The following is a 21,980-nucleotide window of genomic DNA, read 5'->3' on the forward strand; positions in this document are numbered from 1 at the left end:
CTATTTGTGACTGGATGTCCTCAAATTCGTCCCATTTCTCGTCCAGCCTGTCGATGCGAGCTTGCACCTGGAGAGCATGAATCGCCGGGTCGTAATTCTTCAGAAATCGTGCTGTGCGCTGGAGAAATTCAACGATGTTGTCCCGCGCTTGCAGCTTCGGCTTCAGCTTCTTCCCCATAGCGCAACAGGGTGGCGTGCGGCAGCGGAAAACTGTAAAAAAGTACGAAGCACAGCACCACAAAGCAGACGGATAGACCGATTGGAAAGAGGCTCACCTGTGAGCCTAAATAATTAGGCCTTGTATTTATTTTCTCCCAACAGGAACAACAGGAACCTTCGTCTGGCGTCTCAATGATCCGATTAGAGCGATGACGTCACCAGCTTGCAGCGATTTGCAGTGTAGCCAAACACTCATCCAATGCAGAACCGAGAAGCAAGAATTGGTTGCAAAATATCCGCCGACACAGTGAAATCTCAACTCAGTACTCACCGTGTGAGCCTGGTTGAACAGGCCTTGTATTGCAACCGTATGTACAAAATACGCGCCTCCGGTAACAAATCCTTTGCTGAATCGCCAATACACAGGACCACCGTTTTGGTCTTTCAATCCAGAACCAGACTCTTGGTCGAGTCTATCATCCAGTCGATCACCAGTGGACTCGAATTTATCGTGACCATCCAACAAGCAGCAAGAACAATCAGCAGCAGCAATCACTCCGGTTGCTATTATTTCCACCGAGCAGCGTGCTATACAAACTATTCACACCGTCCAACGGGGCCGAAAGCAGTAGGGTTGTTGAACTGCTCTTCAGGTCGTTGCCTTCCAACGCTGGGTAGGCCGTATGCAAGCGAACCGATTTAAAGCACAAAACGATTGGCAATATGGTGTCCAACAAGCACTTCCCGCGGCACAATCCTGGTCACGGCACCAATGTTCGGACCCTTAAAACTGCAATTTGGACACCGGTTTTGCGCCACACTTCCGTTTCGGACCCTGTTCCAAATTCCACTTATGACCGTGATTTTGTCGTGAAGGTTAACGAAGAAAACTCGCGATTCCGTGCAGAAAAGAAAACGATTTTATTACGTAAAAAAAGGAAAACTATATTCTGCGAAGAGCGACGACGGTGACCGACCGACTTGATGATTTATTTCGTACTGATAGGCAAACGTGATCAAAACAGACCTGCTACAATATGTGTGGATCGAAGAGAGGAGTACTGTAGTGTACTATCACCACTATCGCTAGGTTCCCCGTGTAGATATACGAGAGAGATAACCTACACCAGAGAATTTATGCTACACGGGGGGCGTTCAAAATGAAACTATCTAAGGATTTGTGTAATGTACCTAACAGGGGGCTTAAACATGAGCCCTGGGGGAGACCCATGTAACTAAATCGAGAAGCTGTAGAGTTTCCATGAGAAAAGCTCATATGTTTCTCTGACAGCAAATTGTACAAAAAGTTATTAATTAATGGGGAAAGGCCACAAGCGTGGAGTTTGTCTGAAAGGACTTCAACCGATACTGAATCAAAAGCCCCCTTAATATCCAAGAACACAGAAGCCATTTGCTCTTTTTTAGCAAAAGCCAACTGAATTTCTGTGGAAAGCAACGCGAGACAGTCGTTCGTTCCCTTACCCCTACGGAAACCAAATTGAGTATCTGAGAGTAGGTGGTTCGTCTCAACCCATTTGTCGAGGCGAAAAAGGATCATTTTCTCCAACAATTTTCGAATGCACGATAACATCGCGATGGGACGATACGAGTTATGATCTGACGCAGGTTTTCCAGGCTTTTTAATGGCTATAACACTCACTCGCCTCCAATCATCTGGAACAATATTGAACTCCAGGAACTGACAAAACAAGTTCAACATGCACCTCTTAGCGACGTCTGGGAGGTTCTTCAACAAGTCGAACTTGATCCTATCAACCACGCGATAAACCGTCCACGAATTGCCGCCAGTATCCGCGTTTCTTGGCTTTGATAAGGCTCTTGAGTTCGTGTTCAAGAGTCGAGTACGCTTCGAAATACTCGGGTGTTCCGCGTTTCCGGAAAAGCTTAAACGCGTCGGACTTTTTACGATAAACCTCAGTGCATTGCTGGTCCCACCAAGGGGTAGGAGGTTTCCTACGAAAAGACGTTCCTGGAACCGGCCGAGTTTGAGCTCGAAGCGCGCTGTCCAAGATCAGATTGGAGAGGAAGTTATATTCCTCCAACGGTGGAAGCTCTTCTACCGACGACACGGCTTCATCTATCGCGGTCTTGAACGTTGTCCAATCGATATTACGGGTGAGGTCGTACGCGACGTTAACGGATTCCGACGAATTGAACCCACTGGAAATCGAAATGCCGATCGGCAAGTGATCACTACCGTGGGGATCCTGGATCACATTCCACGTGCAATCCAACGATAATGAATTAGAGCAAAGTGTGAGGTCTAATCTACTTCCATTTGAGGATGGACCAGCCAAACGTGTTACTTCTCCATTGTTAAGAATTGTCATATTGAAGTTATCACAGAGGTCATATATCAAGGTAGAACGGTTGTCATCATACAGTTCCCCCCAGCCTGTACCGTGGGAATTAAAATCTCCCATAATCAACCGTGGAGTAGGAAGAACTGAACAGATATCTGAAAGTTGTTTTTGACTAATCGAAACTCGGGGAGGAATATACACAGAAGCAATACAAAGGCTCTTGCCTTTAACAAAAGCCTGACATGCGACAACTTCAATACCTGGAAATTGTGGAAGATTCACTCTATAGAAGGAATGGCACTTTTTGATCCCCAAAAGTACTCCTCCTCCACGCGAATCCTCACGATCCAGTCGAATAATGTTAAAATCATGAAAAGGAAGATCGATATCTGAAGAGAGCCAAGTTTCACACAGAGCAAATGCATCACAATCATTATTGTGAACCAAAAACTTAAACGATTCTATCTTAGGAATAAGACTTCGACAATTCCACTGTAGAACAGTGATCAAATCCCCGACCTCGTTTGGAAAATTATCCATCGAAGGAGATGATTGCTGCAAGGAGGGGCCACTTTAATGTCAACTGCTTCAAGAGGGTTTTCACAGTAGGAAGCATTGCCAGAACAATGCTTTTCAGAGGATCAGAAATATCGAGGTAATTGAGGATACTGTCCACAATGTTATCAAATGAGAACAACCCAGATGAAGAAGGGGCTTGTGTTCTGAAAATCGGGGCATCGGGGGTTTTGGATGTCCCCGGGAGAGGTGGAAAATCCTGGGTATAATCAGTTCTGCGGAATCCAGGAGGAGTAGAAGTCTCCTTTTTTCCACCACTCCTTGACACGACGAGAGACCATGAGGAGGAGATCCTTTGCAGTACACGCATTTTGGTGCCGTGACTGTGCAGGCGCCATCCTCGTGCTTCTCCCCGCATTTGGAACAGCGTGCCTTGCTGCCACAGTGGGACGCCGTATGTCCCAACTGCTTACAGTTTTGGCAGTTCATGACCCGGGGAACGAACAAGCGCACAGGTAGTCGAAGTTTTCCCAGCTCGATATACTGAGGAAGGGCTGAACCAGAAAAGGTCACGCGAAACGAGTCTGTGGGGGTAAAACTCTTTTTACCCTCGCTGACAGATACTGAGCCCAGTTTTTGGACATCCAGTATCTTCACCGGGGGGAGCAAGGGGTTCTTGAAACGGCCAACCGCCTGCTTCTCCAAGATCTCGGGGGTCAGACTCGCTTCGGTGACCACACCTTCGATCTCCACATCACGAGCTGGTATGTAAACCCTGTACTCAATCGTAAAGAGCTGGGCGGCAGCAATCTCGTTAGCCTGCTTCAGGTTAGAAACGACAACACGAAGTTTATTATGCCTAGCCTTTGTGATTTCGGTCACGGCCGAGTATCGCTTCGTCAGATCAGTGGAAATTTGCATCAAGTTCAAAGGTTTGTTTTTGGGCTGAAAGTAGACAACCCATGGCCCAGTCGAGTCATCTGGATAGGCTCGCGATCGGGGGCTTTTCTGAGACGAACCATGAATGACAGGACGTTTTCGTCTTTTCTTGCCATCGAGTGGCAAACTGGTGTCATCTTCCGACAAAATGTCCATATCGTCTTCTGACGAGACGTCCATTTTGCCGTACTAGTGGGAGCGGTAAACGCTCTACCACTGAAACGATGCTTAAAACCACACAGACACAATAAACAGAAAAAAACTACAAACACAGAAACACAAAATTAAATTTAACTGATGGGCGAGAGAAAGAAACAGGAAAAAAAAACTTATCTGCTATACTACTACCACCGAGTGATTACACAGCAGCAGCGGAGCGACGCGCAGCGTGGGTGACCTTCGATGCGCGTGTACGGGCGATCTTTGTAGTGGTGTGCTTGTATTAGGCTCGGCACTCAGCTGGACACACGATGATGGATGACCGGTATAAATGCGGAGGCAGATGCTGACACTCGATGACGATGATCTGTGTGCAGGTATGAGTGATCACGCACCGATGGCAAAATGGTTGGCGAATTGGCAATCGCAAAAACAATTTTCCTTCCGATGATGCCGAAAACACACTTTCTTCTCAGAAAAAAACTCACTTTCAGATAATTGTTTAGCCGGGTACTATGCCAGTAATCACTAAGCGAGAAAAAACTGATAATTTAAACCAACCGAATACCGAGAAAACTTCCGAAATACCGGAGCGCGAAACAAGTCGACTGTACTTCTTGCTAGGTCGCAGTGGGATGATATGGTTCATTTGCCAGTTACTATATACTGAATCATGAAAGCTATCTATGACATGATACGTTTATCGTTTTTCGGATGATTCTGGTTGACCTAGTGTAATCTTAGTAAATCGTTTAAAACGGTAATGCCTATCCTTCTATTATGGTTTGCGTTTATGCGGGTATTCATCGATAATCTTGAATGTGTTAGAATTATCGAGCATTATGCTGATATTATTTTTAGTGTGTAGCGTGATGTGAACTGTCACTTCATGAGCACCTGTGATTGTTTCAAACCCTTCAACCTTCAAGTTCCAACTCTGGAAGACCTGGTGACCTAATTGACTACCGGCATTGATGACCAAACGTGACCAAACCATATATGCCGTGTCAATTCTTATGTTCACCGGATGCCAGGGTTGTCCAAATCGTAGTCCGTGATCTCGAAGCGACTATACCCAAGGCAAAGATGAATGCAGTTGCTCTTTTTTTAAATATTTCTAGAAGACTTCATTTACATGATGGTTATGTTGGTTTGAGTGGGCGTGTCTTGATTTCCTAGTAATCATTGAGAGAAGTCATTGTTTATAAAAGCTGTTCGCACTACTTCCAGCTCTATCTATAGATTGGTTTAAGAACAAAGATTTTCGAGCTCGACCAACAATACAGAAGAGTGGATCAAACAAATTGTAATTTCCTTATCTCGCAAACTGAAACTCACCTAACCAATCGAACACCACTATCAAATAGCAGAGAATTTTCGCTACCTGACGGTGTTGTTCGTTTGGCAAGGCAACCTTAGATTCACGAGGAAAGAGCATTAAAAGTTTGATTACAAAAGCTTATTCCCCTTTTTGTATTGTTGTTCAAGATTTCACGATGTTCCTTTCTTATAAACAGACGGTTGTCACCGTTACTTGTCATGATAATTATAGAGATGTGATCAGATAACAGAGATGTGAACGATATAAACAGATATTATATCGGATATAATCGATAAAATGGATTTGTTCGACTATGAATCGATTCATTGAACTTTAGAGTTAGTTTTGGCAACATTTGAATGAATCTGGGACTTTAATCCCCCTCGGATAAATGTCATTGTAAAAAACAATAAAAAATACAATAGAACTATTTGTTATATAAAATAGAATCTGTTGTTAATGAGACTTTTACAATTGAAAACAGAGGTTATTAGTTTCCGTAAATATTAAAAAAATAATTTTTTCTCGAACAAATTTAATCTTATTACAACAACTTTTGTTGTTTATTTATTTCTATAAATGTTGAAAACATAAAGACTGTGCTAAAAAAAAGTGAGACACACAAAAATGGTCGCCAAAAATTCATTTAAAGTGGAATTTTCTTAAAACTTTCAGGAAAAAAACTACAATATTATGGTTAAGGGGGTATTCCCGATCTTTTTTTTCAAAAAATCAAATTTTTTTTTTCACGTTTTTTTGTACTTTAGACTATATACTTTCATCCCCCAAAGCCGTTTTCCGATCAGCGAATTCGGTGTCCAGGCATAGCTGACTAATGGTAAGAACCCCCAAATGGTTTTAACTAAAGTCAAAACTTTAAACGCGTTTTTCTCGAAACCACATTTTTCTTATCGGGCGAAGATTTTTCTCAGAAACTATAAGAGATATTGACTTGAATCTTTGCGCATTTTGTTCCTTATTAAATTCTTTGGAGCTTCTCCCACTTTCAGCCAAAAATATTAACATTTAACAATGTTTGAAGCACCTTAAAGTTGCAAAAAAGCAGGCTAAAAATCGCCTGTTTTTTCATATGGCCGCCATTTTGTTAATTTGCAAGATTTTTTGCTGCCAACGGGAGAAGCTCCAGAGAATCTTATGCAGATTATTAATTTCATCACGAAATCTGTTTCAGATGAAGCCGTTCCAGAGAAAAGTCTTCGCCCGTCCAGGCGTTTGCGGCGAACAGGGGTCTGTTTGTCGCCATTTTGTGACGTCAATAATGTCTTTTTTTATGTCGAAAAAAATTTATTTGTAAACTTTAATGTTCAATAAACAAGAATCCCAAAGAGTTAGGCGCATTACTATTCATTTTCCTTGAAAAAAAATTAATTGAAAAACAGGCCGAAAAAAGGCAAAAGATTGGGAATACCCCCTTAAGTTTCAATTTCATTGTTTTATTGGATCTCCACTCCATAACCAAATGCCCGCACCTTGCCCTTGACACCACTCATAAGGTTTTGGGCAATGGTGGGGCCGACTTCCCCACTGTTTCTTGCAAACCAGCTCGTTCTCCAATACCTTACGTGTTTTACGAAGTCTGGTCTTTATGATGGCGCAAAACTTCTCAATCGGGCGAAGTTCCGGCAACCGATGGAAACTAACGATTTCATAGAGTTACCTCTATGGTTTCGGTGAGTTCGGTGGTGAGTCTTTTGGTACAAAAACAACATTGTTGTCTCTGTACCAGTCTAACAGTTCCAAATACAGCCAAAACAACGACTCGCCTTCGTAAGACAGCAGGAAGGGTTAGAGGCACTTGTGAAGGCACTCGCCCCGGTAGATCGTCCCGTCGTGATGTACGGCAGGCTTAGCTTGCCGCAGCCACAGATGGCTTGCCAAACCAAAATTTGTTTTGGTGAATTTGTCTACCTTCTTCTTTCTTACCTCCTCAGGAACAGCCAACCGTAATGTGGCAACGTAAAACTTTTGCCCCGGCAACTGCTTAACGTAAGTCTCGTCGTCCATCACGACGCAGCTCGGTTTCGTCAGCCACTCCCGGTACAGCTTTGGGGTCGTCCATTAATTATGTCACACATTTAGGGGGGAGGGGGGGGGGGGGGTTTGAAAACTGTGACGAGCCATACAAAGATCCATACAAAAAGCGTGACAAAGGGGGGAGGGGGGTTTGAAAATGGGCCAAATTTGCGTGACATAATTAATGGACCATCCTTTCTACAGCGGGTTTTGGTCACCGTGTTTTGTTTTTCGTTCCGGTTTGGAGCCTTCCGGACCTTGTAGACGTGGATGCCGGCACGTTTCATCGTTTTTTGGACAAAACAGATGAAAACATTCGCCTTTTCGCCACATCGCGCTTCGAGCAATCCGGCCGATGCTTGAACAGGCTCAACACTTTCCTGACCTTCGATTTTCTGCCGCAGTCTGCCCACCGCTGAGTCGTCTTTGGATGAATTCACCACCCGAGAAATCGTCGAATGATTCCCAAGTGTTTCACGATCCATCTGTGGGACGCAGCCGTATTTTCCACGATGGCGCACAAGATTTTTTGGTGGATCTGCTCTTGCTCCGATGCTATCTCGATAACCACTTGACCGATTGTGATGAAATTCAGCCAGCGTAAACATTACACTCTTAACTAGTTTCAGTCGAAATTTCATCTAATCTTACCGACACGCTTAATAGTTACAAATTATTCAATGTGTAACCTATTGTGGCGACAATTTAATCAATTGACCAATGCAATACAATATGATACAATCACCGAAAAATCGAAATGAAACTTAAACTTAACTCTTGATCGAGAATCCATAACGGCCGATTCAAATGTGCAGGCAAACAAAACCGGCTGAAATGCTTTCAGGTAATAGCTTAGGGAAACGATGTTGAACCATTTTCTGTTCCGGTAGAATGAATCTGGACCAGGCAATTTCCATTTCCTTGAATGAAAATCAATATAAAAACCCTCCCCACATCTGAAAATATCGCTGAGTGGATTGAACTGAGTCTACGTGAGAACGTCGTTTACTCAAAAGTGAGTCAACATAAGGCTACTCAATTTTGAGTAGCCCTACCTGCCACTGAGATGAGTACATTCGACTCAATTTTGAGTTGAACAGAAAAAGCATGTACGTGTATGCCACTGACAAAATCTCAAACTACCAGCTCAAAGACCTTTTTGACGGTTTAATCGTCTTTTCCTATCTAGCACACAGGAATGAATGTATGGTTTGTTTTCCCAGTTATCTGTTTCCCTCTTGCTCGCACTCCTTCTATTTAAATGGTGCATAAATGTGCATCAAAAAGCTCTATGCATACATTTAGGAGCTAACGACGTTTATAATGAACAATTTTGTACGAAGATGTCTTTCGTACGCATACCAAAACACGTTTATTCATGATTGAGGGGACAGTCATTGTAGCATGATGTACCGTATTGCCTTAAGGGGGGAAATACAAGTAACACGTCAAAAACTCGACGATTTTCGGAATTTTTTTGTGAGCAAATGAAACTACGCAAACGTTTGGGGTTTTTTGCATTAAATTGCTTAAATCTTCCTCTACATTTGAGATTTTTTTCATTGGTGTGTGACCTCTGTCGCTCCTTGGGGTCACATCGGAAGAAGCTCGCCTCCGGTGGGGATTGGTAATTGGCGGGCGTTCTAGAGACCTGAAAAATGGACAAAACTAACTTTTATCAATTGGACCTTATTCAGAAAAGATTTTTGTTTTATGTGAACCTCTAAAACCCAAAAAAAAATTAGAAAACAATATCTGGAAAAAAAAGTTGATTTTTCACAGTTTTTTTTTCCACTTTAGGCAGACCTGAAAATTATTTATTGTTAATTTTTTCATGATATCAGTGGTTCACATAGAGTAAAAATCTATTTCCTTTAAGATGCTCCAGGTTTCAAGTCAATTGGATGAGAACTTTTTGAGTTATCTTTCCCGCCAATTTGGAAAACACCGTTTCGAGAAAAACGCGTTTAAAGTGTTGGGTTGTGTAAAAACATGATTTCTGGAACTTACGGTTAATCGGCGATACCGGGGCCATAGATCACTCCTTCCTCGTGCTCGTAGCATTTAAAAAAAAAATTAAAGTAAAATATAAAAAATCGATAAATTTTTTTTTTACTTGTATTTCCCCCCTTAAGAGTGTAGTAAATCCAGTAAATCTAATGTGAGATCTAATGTCGTTTTCGTTTTTTCGGTGTAATACCGATGTAGTTTAAGCAGGAATATTCATGAATCAGTGATAGCTCAACAACATTTGTTTGTAAACAAAGTTAACACTGGTAGCTACACCACAAAAACAGAATCAACATAATATTTATGCTCGAAATTAAACGTCGTTTGCTGTGCTACTAAAGTAGTCTAGAAAGTATTTATTCTCGTAAATTTTCTAAAGTTGGAATCAGAAGTCTACCTTATAAAAATGTAGAACCTCTACAATTTTACTGTCATTCTTAATTCATCAAGAGAAATAAATCATCAATTCAAGAGATCCGATTCATCGATTAGTTCTTTCGTATAAACTACAAGATATTCAACACCACAGCACATACTATGAACGATACCAAAGCCACAGTCAACAAAGCAATTCAAAGAACCTATCAATTAAATGTAAATTAAACTAAAGAACCAGAGGAGACAAAACAGAGATACACACCTTGGCTGGGACAACAATGGATGAACAGATCAAGAGCTGTGTACAATGCCACTATATTTGGGATGCCAAACAGAAGATCCATTGAACGAGATGAAATACAACTCAATAGCAGAATCACCCTATGATCCGAAAAAAAAATCACACACGTACAAACTGAACGGTCAAAAGGGGAAGGACAACCGATCCAACAATGGAAGACGTCCCTCCCGACGACGGAGAGACATCCCAAAACATGATTACTTGGGTGGCCAAAAAGTCACCTTCGAAGTGGCTGTCGTCCATTACCCGCATAGACCAAAAAATGTATGGTTGATACGTATGAGCCTTCGCTTTTTTTCATTTCTTAAAGAGCCATCACTTCACACCATGAAGTGGATGCAACATGCCGAGTAACTTCGAAATTCATGTATACGACAATGTGGATTACCGAAAATTTAAACGACAGCTCAAACTGACACATGACTTCATCTTAATATAGACCTCCCTCGTGTGCGTGTATAGGCAATTTCAACGTTTTCCTAATACAGGTAAACGTGCCACCAAACTTATTCAAGGATTCAAATGGTAATTTATGACAAGACAGAGACAGTAATGACAATATTTAGCTGGTCCTCCCTGTCGCCCAACATAGTGGAAGAAACGATAAATACAATTATATAGGTAGTGTTGAATAAGGACGACTTTCTTCGACTGGAATTACGATCCATATCAACACGAAATTGCAAAACCCATTTCGACATTGAAATACGACATTGATCTTGCTGAAGTGAGTTCAAATGATGGCATTATGAAGATTAATGAGTTTTGTAAATGACTCGTTATGATGGTCAGTGTGCAATTTCAAGACATTGCGAGGCATTACAAATTGGTATATGGAAGCTGATGAGCTCGTGATCAAAATAGATATTGTTCACGTTAATACGTACACCTATGCTCTGATTTTTTTTTCATGAGTATATTGCTTATTGTTATCGCTTTACGATAGGTAAATTTTCCCTAATATAAAAATATCACTCTGCAAATCGGCAGCTTCTAGCATCTAAAAAATATAACAATGTGTATGTGCCAGTAAATTTTGACAGATCAAAAGCACTAAACTACAGTTAGTGCACTAAACTAACTGAAACATGATGTTCAGTTGATCAGAATTTTTGTTTTAAATTTTTCCAATAATTGGCAATAAAGTTTTGTTTTGATGACCGAAAAGTTATTCCTATTTCCAATTAAACACATATAATCTCATAGTGATAGCAATGTTTAACATATTAGGATTTTAATCATACAAAGCAGATCACTAGCTTTCATGCTAAAAAATAATGGTTGTTGAGTCAAAAGTTAATATACGTCGTTTGGTAGTCCCCTAATGCTACCTAAGTCAAAACGTATTTACCAGGATATTCGGGAGAATTATCAATCACGTCTTCTTACGTGCAGCCCATTCATCATTTTAGGACCACCGAAATCATATTAGCAACAAATAGTTCGATTTATTCACTTTAATTATGAGAAAGCGAAACGACGAACGTACACTTTTCACGGGTTTCTCTGCGCTGTTACTTAAGACAAACGGCGTTTCCTTAGAAATGGGGTGAATTAATTAACATCGAAAAATATTCTAATTACGACAAAAAGCAATTTGACTGGTAAATAAATTTTAAAAAATGGGATGTAATCCTATATTCGGACAGAATATAGTGTAATAGCAGGAGCATCGATTGACACTGATAGCTCGACTTTGTTTATCTTTGTTAATTTCGACGTAATGAAAATTTGCTCTTGATTTATAATAATAAATTGCCTACGTGTATGCCACTGGCAAAACTTCAAGCTACTAGCTCATGCATACATTTAGGAGCTAACGACGTTTATAATGAACAATTCCACACCTACTATTCCGTCAATTTCGTTTCAAACCGTTTCAAAGCGTTTGACTTCCTCCGTTGCAGGGCGGCCAGACCTACCGGTTTATTAATAGTAGTCCACCGATTTATGACTTGCCTGCCGATTCACAGACGATGAGTCAACCAAAACTACTTCGAGCAAGTCGAAACGACAACAAACTTTTTCATACAAGCGTTCATTTGAAAAAATGCTTCATTTCGACTTGAGATATTGTACTAAATTCTCGACTGAATTAACGATTTTTGGAGAACGCTATAATAAAGCAGCTTGATTGGAAATATTACTCTAATACTATACTAGAGGACTTCCCTAATAAAAATATCATACCCGAACGATTTAACCCAAATGATAGAACTATGCCACAAATGGTTTGAATGATACCCTTAGGCCCTGGCCCTGGAACACGTCGTTTAACAAAATTGGCGAATCAAAGCAAAGCCAAAACTGGTCATTCAGATCCACAATTACAAAAATGATGATGTTAAAAAAATGTCATGCAATTTGACAGATATCAAAACGTCATTACTATTTTCACTCGCTCGCCATCTAATACCATAGAGGTAACTCTAAGACCACTGGGTCCCGAAGAAAATCATTATTATTTTTGGCTCACTCAGTACCAGAACAACGGTCCCAAGCAGTCCCAAGCTATTTCACTCACCCCTGCATGTTCTGCATGAATCCACACACCCCTGATGTTATCTGTCAAACTTTCATAGCGAATCAAAACAAACATAGTGTAGTAATAGAATTTCAACTAGAATAGGGTACGTTAATCGTTTGCTTGGGACCAATAGGCTACTAAAGTGGTGAGCCAATTTAAAATCGTTAGTTTCGTATTGATTGTTGCTAATACCCCGTACAGACTACACGCTAACTCCAAAGTACCCATTAATGAGTAAAATTTTACCCATCTTGAAGAAAAGTGGCTTAACTCATGAAATGAGTAAAACCGTTTTTACTCATTAATGAGTATTTGATGAATACGCCAAAAAAGGGGTATTTTTTATCCATCTTTCTTTTTCTGTACATGAGTAAAAAGTACCCATTTTATTGAATTTGTTTTTGCTTCAGGGGGGGAGTCTGTGATCAAACCAATTGAAATACTAAAACAATGCAATCAAAACAATAATAATTATTACACTTTATTGCACGTAAGCACTTATCATAATCGTTGACCAATCGAGGCATAGTGTCCGTCTGGTAAAATCCATAAGAAAACGTCAGACTGTGCGTGAAACATGGCGGCCATCGTACTATCCTTTCACTCCACTGAAAATTCCTATGAAAAACTGAAATTATTTGCTAGCATAGAGGATTTTTCAATGGTGCCGTCAACGCCAGTATTCAGTTCAGATCACTGGTGGGAGGGATGCTGCTCTTCGAGCAGGTTTGGCCCTTCCACATGTGTACTTCATTTACTTTTTCGAAGATCTTCACTAACCTGAAAGGTACATGTTTTAAGAATGGTTTAATGTTCTTCCTAGTTGCACTTTTTATCCTTACCTCGTAAAAGTCTGTACCAGATCGAGACCAGGAATCCTGCTTTCTCTGAAAGTAAAAAAGAATAATTTAACTCCCAGCCGCACAATTATTTTCAAATTAACTTGTTTACCTCAATCAACACCTGCTGGAACGAATCTGTTAATTCGAATCGATTTTTTACTGATCAACGAACGCAAAATTCACGAATGTGTGAACGTCAAACTAGCTGTTTTAACATGCATATTTTTATCCATTTTAATTGCACGGGATACTTTAAAAAATGGGGAAAAAGTACCCGCTTTTGGATTTTTAAAAATACCCATTTTTTGACAGTTTTGAATAATTTCAAAAAATGAGTACAAGATACTCATTTAATGAATACTTTCAGGTTAGCGTGCACGGTATGTTTTTATATTGAATAAAATAATTTGGCCACCCTGGTTCAAATGAACAAACTGTCAAAGCAAAGATGGTGTAGAAAATATATCGGCTAGTGTTGGTGATTTTTACAAATTTTCGCAACAAATATTGAAAATTATCGGTTTTACAAATTGTTTTTACCAATAAACGGAACCCTGGTACAACTATGGACACCTGTCGCCTCTGTGCAGCGGTAGTAACGGACAGCACATCGATATTCTCCTGCCGGCACGGGAAAAGTCTCGCCGAAATGGTTCGGTTCGTATCGACCGTTGAGGTGAGGATTTTTTGTTTTGTTTACTTTCATAAAATGAGTTGATCTATTAACCAATTTCCAGATCAAAGAAAATGATCTTCTAACCAGCTTGGTATGTACTGACTGTGTAGAGCTGACGGTGGATGCGTTCCATTATGTAAACAGGGTTCGTAAAGTGGACGGAAATCTTCGAAAATGTTTGCCAGAAGTGGTCAAAGAAATTCCCAATGAAACAGAATTGGAACCACCAGATGAAGGCGTTGATAATAACTTGAATACTATGGAAATTGCACATGAAAGCGACGTCTCGCTTGGTGATGCTATGCAGACGGAAGCTGTTGAAAGATCATCTGCAGAAGATGATGCACAACTAGATTTGGATCAAATTTCTATTGAATACTTGGAAGATGAACCCGAATCTGCATCCAAAAAACTGATCAGTCTCCTTATAGAATCTGTCAACGATTTGGGCTCGGAGAAGTGGTATAAAATCAAACAGGATCCGCAATATGCAGATGTTCTTGATGAAGAAGCAGACAAACAATCGGAGGAGGATGATGAAGACGACGACGACGTTGATGAAGAAAAGGACACTTCTGACGAGGAAAGTTTCGTATATGTTGAACCGAAGCATGTAGATTATAGTCCTAAAATTGACGGAGAAGAGCAAATGGTGCGATGCTGCAGCCGTAAATGTAGACTTGCTTTCAAATCACGCGACGAACTTGTAGAGCATGGTTCTGAAGCTCACAGTAGAGATCGATTGGTCGTCAACGTGAAACATCCATTTGAATGCATAATCTGCTTCCAAAGGTTCGAAACTCGTAGGAATCTCCTGTGCCATTTGCGACGGCTAGTGCGCGACTATCGGTGTCATTTTTGTAACATCTACTTCGATGCTCCTCGGGACAGGAACCGTCACATGAAATCGAACCATTCGAACATGACAAGAATCGTGCCAAGTTATCGGCTTGAGGACCAACCATTGAAGATTTGCTGTGGGTGTGAGTCTAGCTTTGAAACGATCGAAGAACTATATCAGCACGGAGCTGACCATCACCAAAATGAAGTGACATTTCCAGACCTCGATCAGGGATGTCAATGCAACATTTGCTACAAATTCTTCAAAACGAAAGCAAGCCTCCGGAACCACCAGATTCTGGTGTACAAACCGAAAACCTTCTCATGTCCTACCTGCGGCAAAGCATTCGAATGTCCCTCGAAGCTGTCCAATCACGAAACGACTCACCGAACAGAGCGAAACTTTGCTTGTTCGGTTTGTGGAGGCACCTACAAAACGGCAACCGATCTCCGGGGACATCAAAGGATCCACCAGGAAAAGCATCTGGTTTGCAACGTATGTGATGCACGGTTCCATAAAAAATCTCAACTACGATCGCACCTAAAGACACACGACGATAATGCGTTCGAGTTCCCTTGCAGTATGTGCCCAAAGAAATTCAAAGAGAAATCCAACTGGAAAAGCCACCTGAAAGTCCACACCAAGGAGAAGCCATACAAGTGTGAGTACTGCCCGAAGGAGTTCCGGTACGCGACCGACCGGAAGCGACACGAAATGAGCCACACGGGAAACTATCCGCACAATTGTACGCTCTGTGGAAAGGCATTCGCCCGTGGCAACCAGCTGCAGGCGCACAAGCGTATTTGCGATAAGTTGCGGGAAAAATAGATGAAGGTAAGTTTTTGAACGAATCTTTTATGGTGATGATTTGCGCCGAAATTCCCTAACGATTGTTTTTGTCTCGGACATTCTATAGAAGTTTTTAAATAGTTTGAAGAGATAGTTTTCACCGTTACTGGCTTATTAGGAGAAAAACAAAATTTCGCAGAAAAATCGCACAATCGGTTTTTATTATCTTCAATAAACCTAACCCCTCAAATCGGATCATCCCTCACCGGACCCTCCTGACAGTGCGCCACGTGTTTTTCGTAGGTCGTTTTCCGAGCAAACTTCTTCGAACAGGAACACTCGAACGGATAGTTGCCGGTATGGGTCATCTCGTGTCGTTTCCGGTCGCTACAGTAGCCAAAGCTGCGCTTGCAAAAACTACAAGGATAAGGCTTCTGCTTCGAGTGCACCTTGAAGTGCTCCTTGAGATGGGAATTATTTTTGAACTTTTTTGGACACTCGGAACAAGCGTAGAAGAACGTGTTCTGATGTTTTCTCATGTGCATCTTCAGATTAGATTTACGATGGAATTTCAGCCCACAGACGCTGCATATTTCTCGTTTCTCCTCGTGTAGCAGTAGGTGGCTCTTGAGATCTATGTCCTTTTTGAACGATTTGTCACACTTGTCACACCGAAAGTTGCGCTTGTTCGAGTGCACCAACTGATGGGTTAGCAGTTTAGAACGAGTGTCGAAAGCTCGAACACAAACTTTGCAAACGAAATTCTTAGGCCTGTACACAAACCGCTGGTGAATCCTTAAACTTTCGAACGTCCGGAACAGCTTGTAGCAAATGTCACACTGAAACGGCCTTGTTTCATCCGTAGCACCTTTTCGTATTGAATGGACTTCTTCGCTATGATTTCGAAGATCCTTCACGCTCTCAAACTCTTCATGACATCCACAACAAATCCTTTGGGACGATTGTTTTTCCGCTGCTGGGGCTAACTCTCCATGAACTTGGTGCATGTGGAGTCGTTTTTCTTTAAGCGAAAAGAAAATTTGCATGCAGATTGTGCAGTGCTGCAATTTTCTAGTATGCATTGTAAGACTCTTTTCGGAACTAAAACGAGCGTAGCAGCGATGGCATTCGTAGGATTTTTCCTTCGATTCAGGTTCTCGCAAGGGCAAATGAACTTCAGTTGAGTGTTCCGTCAGCTCTTGAATACTATTAAAAACAGCCCTACAGCGGATCCCACAACATATGACATGCTTCACACCGTCAACCATTAGCGATCCTTGTAAGGATTCCTTCTCTGTTTCATCATGTACAAATTCAGTTTCTTCGATTGCATCTGAAAAATCATCCCTGAAGTTATCGTCTAAATATTCCACCAGGTATTGATCTTCCCTGTTATCATCTTCATTTTCTTCGCAATGCTCATCGAAGCATTCCTGTTTCACTTGAGCTGACGGGACATCAACTTCAAGCTTATCGTCACTTGGTTTCTGATGTAGCTGATCCCTCAATTCTATCAAGTCCATTTCCTCGTCCAACTCGGATATCTCATATTGTACGGATTCCTGGAATGAACTCGCCGTTTCTGCTGCTTCAGTTTCAGTCGCTTCTGTCCTTTCGACGACTTGCTGATCGTGCATCGAATCACTTTCAGTTGGAGAATGTTCTCTTGGTATATCCTCCTCCTCTTCAGCAACAGACTCGATTTGTGGATCATCTTCCACGGCATCCCTAACTTCGGGAGGTCCATTGTCTCCAGGGTCTACGGTTTCGTCTTCTTCGTATCTAAAAAAAATAAGTATAATAATTATTCACGTTCCATGCAATAAATCCAATTAATTCGTTCATACTCCTCTTTAAAATTGGCTTGAGCTGTTCGCAATTCGGCATCGGACCGGCGACACTTGTTGACAAATAGGTACGCATTCAGTGCTTCATCTGCACATCTTCCGCAGGCGTCTCCCGGAAGTTCATCGTCCTCGGATATCTTCAACGGTTCAAACCAAAATTATCAGAACGTTCTCAATCCTCAAACTCGATTGATATACCTACCTCAACACGGGCGCAGAACCGAACTATTTCAGCCAATTTGGTACCCCTTCGTTTCGCAAACAGTGAGACACAGTTTTGCTCATACCGCAAGCAAATGCGGCATTCTTTAGACGTCATTTTTATTAGATTGTTTGTGGAAAGGTATTTAAATTTCTGAAAACACACCCAAAATTGGAAGAACTCGCGAAGAGAAAATAAGACTTTTGTTTATACCAATTTTGAATGACAGAACCGAGGGGTGATACACGGTAATCACAACAAACTCTCTTATGACTATAAAGTACGCTCTTTCTTTGGAAAATGGGACTACCCAATAAAGGAGTATACTGTTTTTACTCTCTTTTGCGTAAATTGAATGTACGTCAGAATCTGCATACTTTTTACACCACATAGTAAACTTAAAAATGCGTAGTTTTGACACCCCGAACAAAGTATAAATGCGTAATTTATACTCCCACATGCATAGTTAAATGCATAGTTTTTACATTGAAAAAAAAAATATACCTACGATAAAACAAATTTTGTATTTCAAGTTCGTTTCAAATATTGAATGAAAATGCATAAGAATTTTAACAGTAATATTTATTTATTTATTTATTTAATTAAATCAATCGTCAAAACAGTTACACCAATCCATCGAATCAGCGGTGCTGCCAACTCCTCCTCGACTCCCAATGGCATCACATTTGGCGGTTTTTTAACGCCTTTTCTGGACAGTTGTCCCATGATTCGGAGGCATCCCCGCATAAGCGCGAACCATAAACTGACCTTACCGATAATGGTTATAAATTGTTTATAATCCCTGCTAAACTTCAACTGAAATGGTTATGGAACTTTACATGAACGTTTAATGATAAAGTTTTAACCTTAAGGATTATAGTTTTTTGGAAGTGGACCTTACAAATAATGGGTTGTTAAGAACCATTACCATTCCAAATTCTTGTTTTCTCCATACATTTTCGGAAAGAAAACTTTACTAAAACCTTTTAACTTATGGTTTAATAACATTAATGGTAATGGTTATGGTAACCAGTAAGGTCCATGAATGGTTTTGTAACATCGATCAACTTTATGTGGAATATATCGCGAATTGGTTGCCTGTAAATTACTGATTACCAATTCACGATATATTTCACATAAAGTTGAGTGATAATACAAAATCATTAATGGACCTTACTGACTACCATAACCATAACCATTAATGTTCTCAAACCATAAGTAAAAACGTTCTAATATAGTTCTCTTTCCGAAAATGTATGGAGAAAACAAGAATTTGGAATGGTAATGGTTCTTAACAACCCATTATTTGTAAGGTCCGCTTCCAAAAAACCATAACACATAAGGTTAAAACTTTATCACACAAACGTTCATGTAAGGTTCCATAACCATTTCAGTTGAAGTTTAGCAGGGATTATAAACAATTTATAACCATTATCGGTAAGGTCATGCGATGGTTCGCGTTTATGCGGGTCCGCAGACATGATCTACATTTAGATGAAAATTAAATTTAACACGTAATGAATACTCGATGTCCTTTTTTATTCGATTAAAAATTTGTATTTGGTTAACAATAAAAGTAAATGCTTTAATTACCTGCCAGTGTCGTGAATACGTCCTGTTCCAAAGTGGACAATTCCTCCATTTTCCGCTGACCCACCGCAGAAATAATCCGGGACCGGGAACTGAATTAAAAAGCTGCTTTTCCAATGAAAGCTGTTTTGAAAATGGCGGCACGTCGCGGCATAAATTTTCTTTTCTCAGCGGGGACTACTTTTTACACATTTTTGTTCGTCGTTGACATACTCGGAAATGCATAAAAAGTACTCTTCATTTATAACTAAAATCTAAACATTTTTTGACGTATAAACCGTATTCTCGAAAATGTGTAAAACATAGTCATAAAATGAGTATTCTAGAATTACCGTGTAGGCCGCTGAAATATTTCTGTTACACGGAGAAACGAAACAACTCAAAATCATTCCATATCAACCCTAATAAATTTGTTATGGTTATTTTGCTAACGACGTGTTCGGGGTATGATCCAAATCATCTGTGGAATAGTTCTATTATGTGGGTTATCGTTTATGATAATTTTTTTATTAGGGACGTAATTAAAAATCCCGTCTACCTTTGACAACGCAGCAGCAGCAAAATAACGTTGGAATAATGATTACTTTCCTATTTTATATCGTAGGAAGGAGTTTTGTCAACGCCGGCGAATGCTGCAAATACAATCCGAAGCTGTCGAAGTGGAATGAAGACGATGAGTTATGACACCGCTTCGTATTTTGATTTGCGCTGTACTGTTCGCTCAGTGGTGTGGGTTCGTACATGCATAGATGTTGGTGTGCGTGTTTTCTTCCAACGCTGCAGTTCAACCTTGTCTCGTTACAAACCGTATATGGCGCTGTTATCTGTATCTATAAATTCTAAATAGTGAAAGGGGTCTGATCGAGCTCTTCGTTGTGCAGTTTTGGTTTTGTTTTGTTTTGTTCCGTGCGCAAAAATTCAAAATGAAGTGCAAAACAAAACTTTGCAACAATGAATCGAGGAGTGGTTTGCGCAATATTTCTTTCTTCCGTTTTCCGCGAAATAAATCGGAATGTGAAGTGTGGAAAGCATTTTGTGCTCATAATATTACAATACTTCCCACCGCAAAAAAAAAAAACACCATGATGACGTCATGCTCGTTACGCTACACTAACTGAGAGTTCCTTTGGCTTCATTCTGGGGTTGCGACACATCTAAATATCAATTTTAGATGGTCGGAAAATCTCACGTTAGCTAATCAATCTACGAAAAATCTTTTTTCATCTCTTGCATAAATTCATCTACTTGTATCGCTCTCCATATTTTTGCAGGAAATCTTCAAAATTTCCATCAATCTTCTTTCTATATACAAAGCGTGCTCGCATCTCACAACTTACAGCAAAGTGAAATTTTTCCTGCTTCTTAGATAGAGTCACCCTTGTAAAAAAAAAACCATAGAGGTACAATGAAATGTATTGTAACCATGCAATACAATTTATTGCATTTACAATAAATCGTATTGCCCAAAACTATGAAAACAACCATAGAATTTATTGTTTCCACAATATAATCTATGGTAAATGGGAAAATTTACAATAGAACAAAGGGGTTGCTATGTATGTTAACCGTACAAAAAAATCACTTTTTACCGAATAAACTTGAGCCATTTATCATGAATTTTATTTTTTTCCTAATGTTGAAAATTCATACTAGGGGAAATGGCTCTAATGTTGGCCTATGGATCTAAGATTGGGCCCATCGCTAAAAATCTGCTATTTATCAACTTTATCTAGACGAACGTGTAATTGGGAAGGTACGAATGGATCACGGAACTTAATATGGACCAACAGGTCTGTGCCATGAAAAGGGAGGATCACGGAACCAAATTTTGTTCATTTAAATCAAAAATATATATGTTCATTTTATAAAAATAGAAATAGTTCAAAGTATATTGAAAACACGTTTTCAACAAAAATATGTGACGATGATGATAATGATGATGGTCCCACCTCTTACCCCTGTATGTTTGATTTAAATTCAAAAGCTCGTTTATTTCAGTAATCATATTCTGGGTAAACAATTTTCAGCGTATTCTTTTTTCCTTGTTTACATAGGGAGCTGCACCGTCGTCCTATTCAGGGGAAACATGTCAGAAGGGTCTAACTCGAAACGTAAACAATGACTTGGATCGTCGGTTTCTTACGAATGACAAAACGATTTGACGGAAACGTGCACTTTTATCACACTTTTTGCATTTTTGGGACAGTCCAGTTTCAGATGCAATCAGCAATACCTTTTGGCAAATTTCTATTGCTTATTATTCATAAAATGTATAAGTCAACTAATAAGCAGGTGCCTTGCAAAAAGTTAATGAAGATCTTGTGTCAAATGAAATGTATAAGGGGTCACACATACCTTTTATGCTGAGTGGTGCGAAGACGGACCTCAAAATCGAACCACTTTCGAGCTGTCAAATCGAACCACTTTTTTATCATTGTGGTTCGTTGAAATAGATAGAAGTATTGTTATCGTCCAAAATAAAAAAATAAATATTTTTCAGTAATGTTTTTGATCTTTTTAAAAAC

The 21,980-nt window shown here is 40.1% G+C and overlaps 2 protein-coding genes across 2 annotated transcripts in view; one reads left to right on the forward strand and one right to left on the reverse strand.

Moving 5' to 3' along the window:
* Positions 1 to 21,980, forward strand: part of Mlc-c (Myosin light chain cytoplasmic) — a 379,873-nt gene that overhangs the window by 46,872 nt on the left and 311,021 nt on the right. The window lies entirely within an intron of this gene.
* LOC135703801 (zinc finger protein 135-like) lies at positions 16,029 to 18,018 on the reverse strand. Its single transcript, XM_065225125.1, has 3 exons — positions 17,866 to 18,018; positions 17,664 to 17,800; positions 16,029 to 17,598 (listed from the first exon to the last, which is right to left on the reverse strand). Exons 1-3 carry the CDS (start codon positions 17,980 to 17,982, stop codon positions 16,062 to 16,064), a joined length of 1,791 nt encoding a protein of 596 aa, XP_065081197.1. The 5' UTR covers positions 17,983 to 18,018; the 3' UTR covers positions 16,029 to 16,061.

Source organism: Ochlerotatus camptorhynchus, unplaced genomic scaffold (assembly GCF_037179485.1).
Source record: "Ochlerotatus camptorhynchus isolate MF236.1 unplaced genomic scaffold, CSIRO-AGI_Acam_v1.1 ptg000222l, whole genome shotgun sequence".
Classification (NCBI taxonomy): domain Eukaryota; kingdom Metazoa; phylum Arthropoda; class Insecta; order Diptera; family Culicidae; genus Ochlerotatus; species Ochlerotatus camptorhynchus.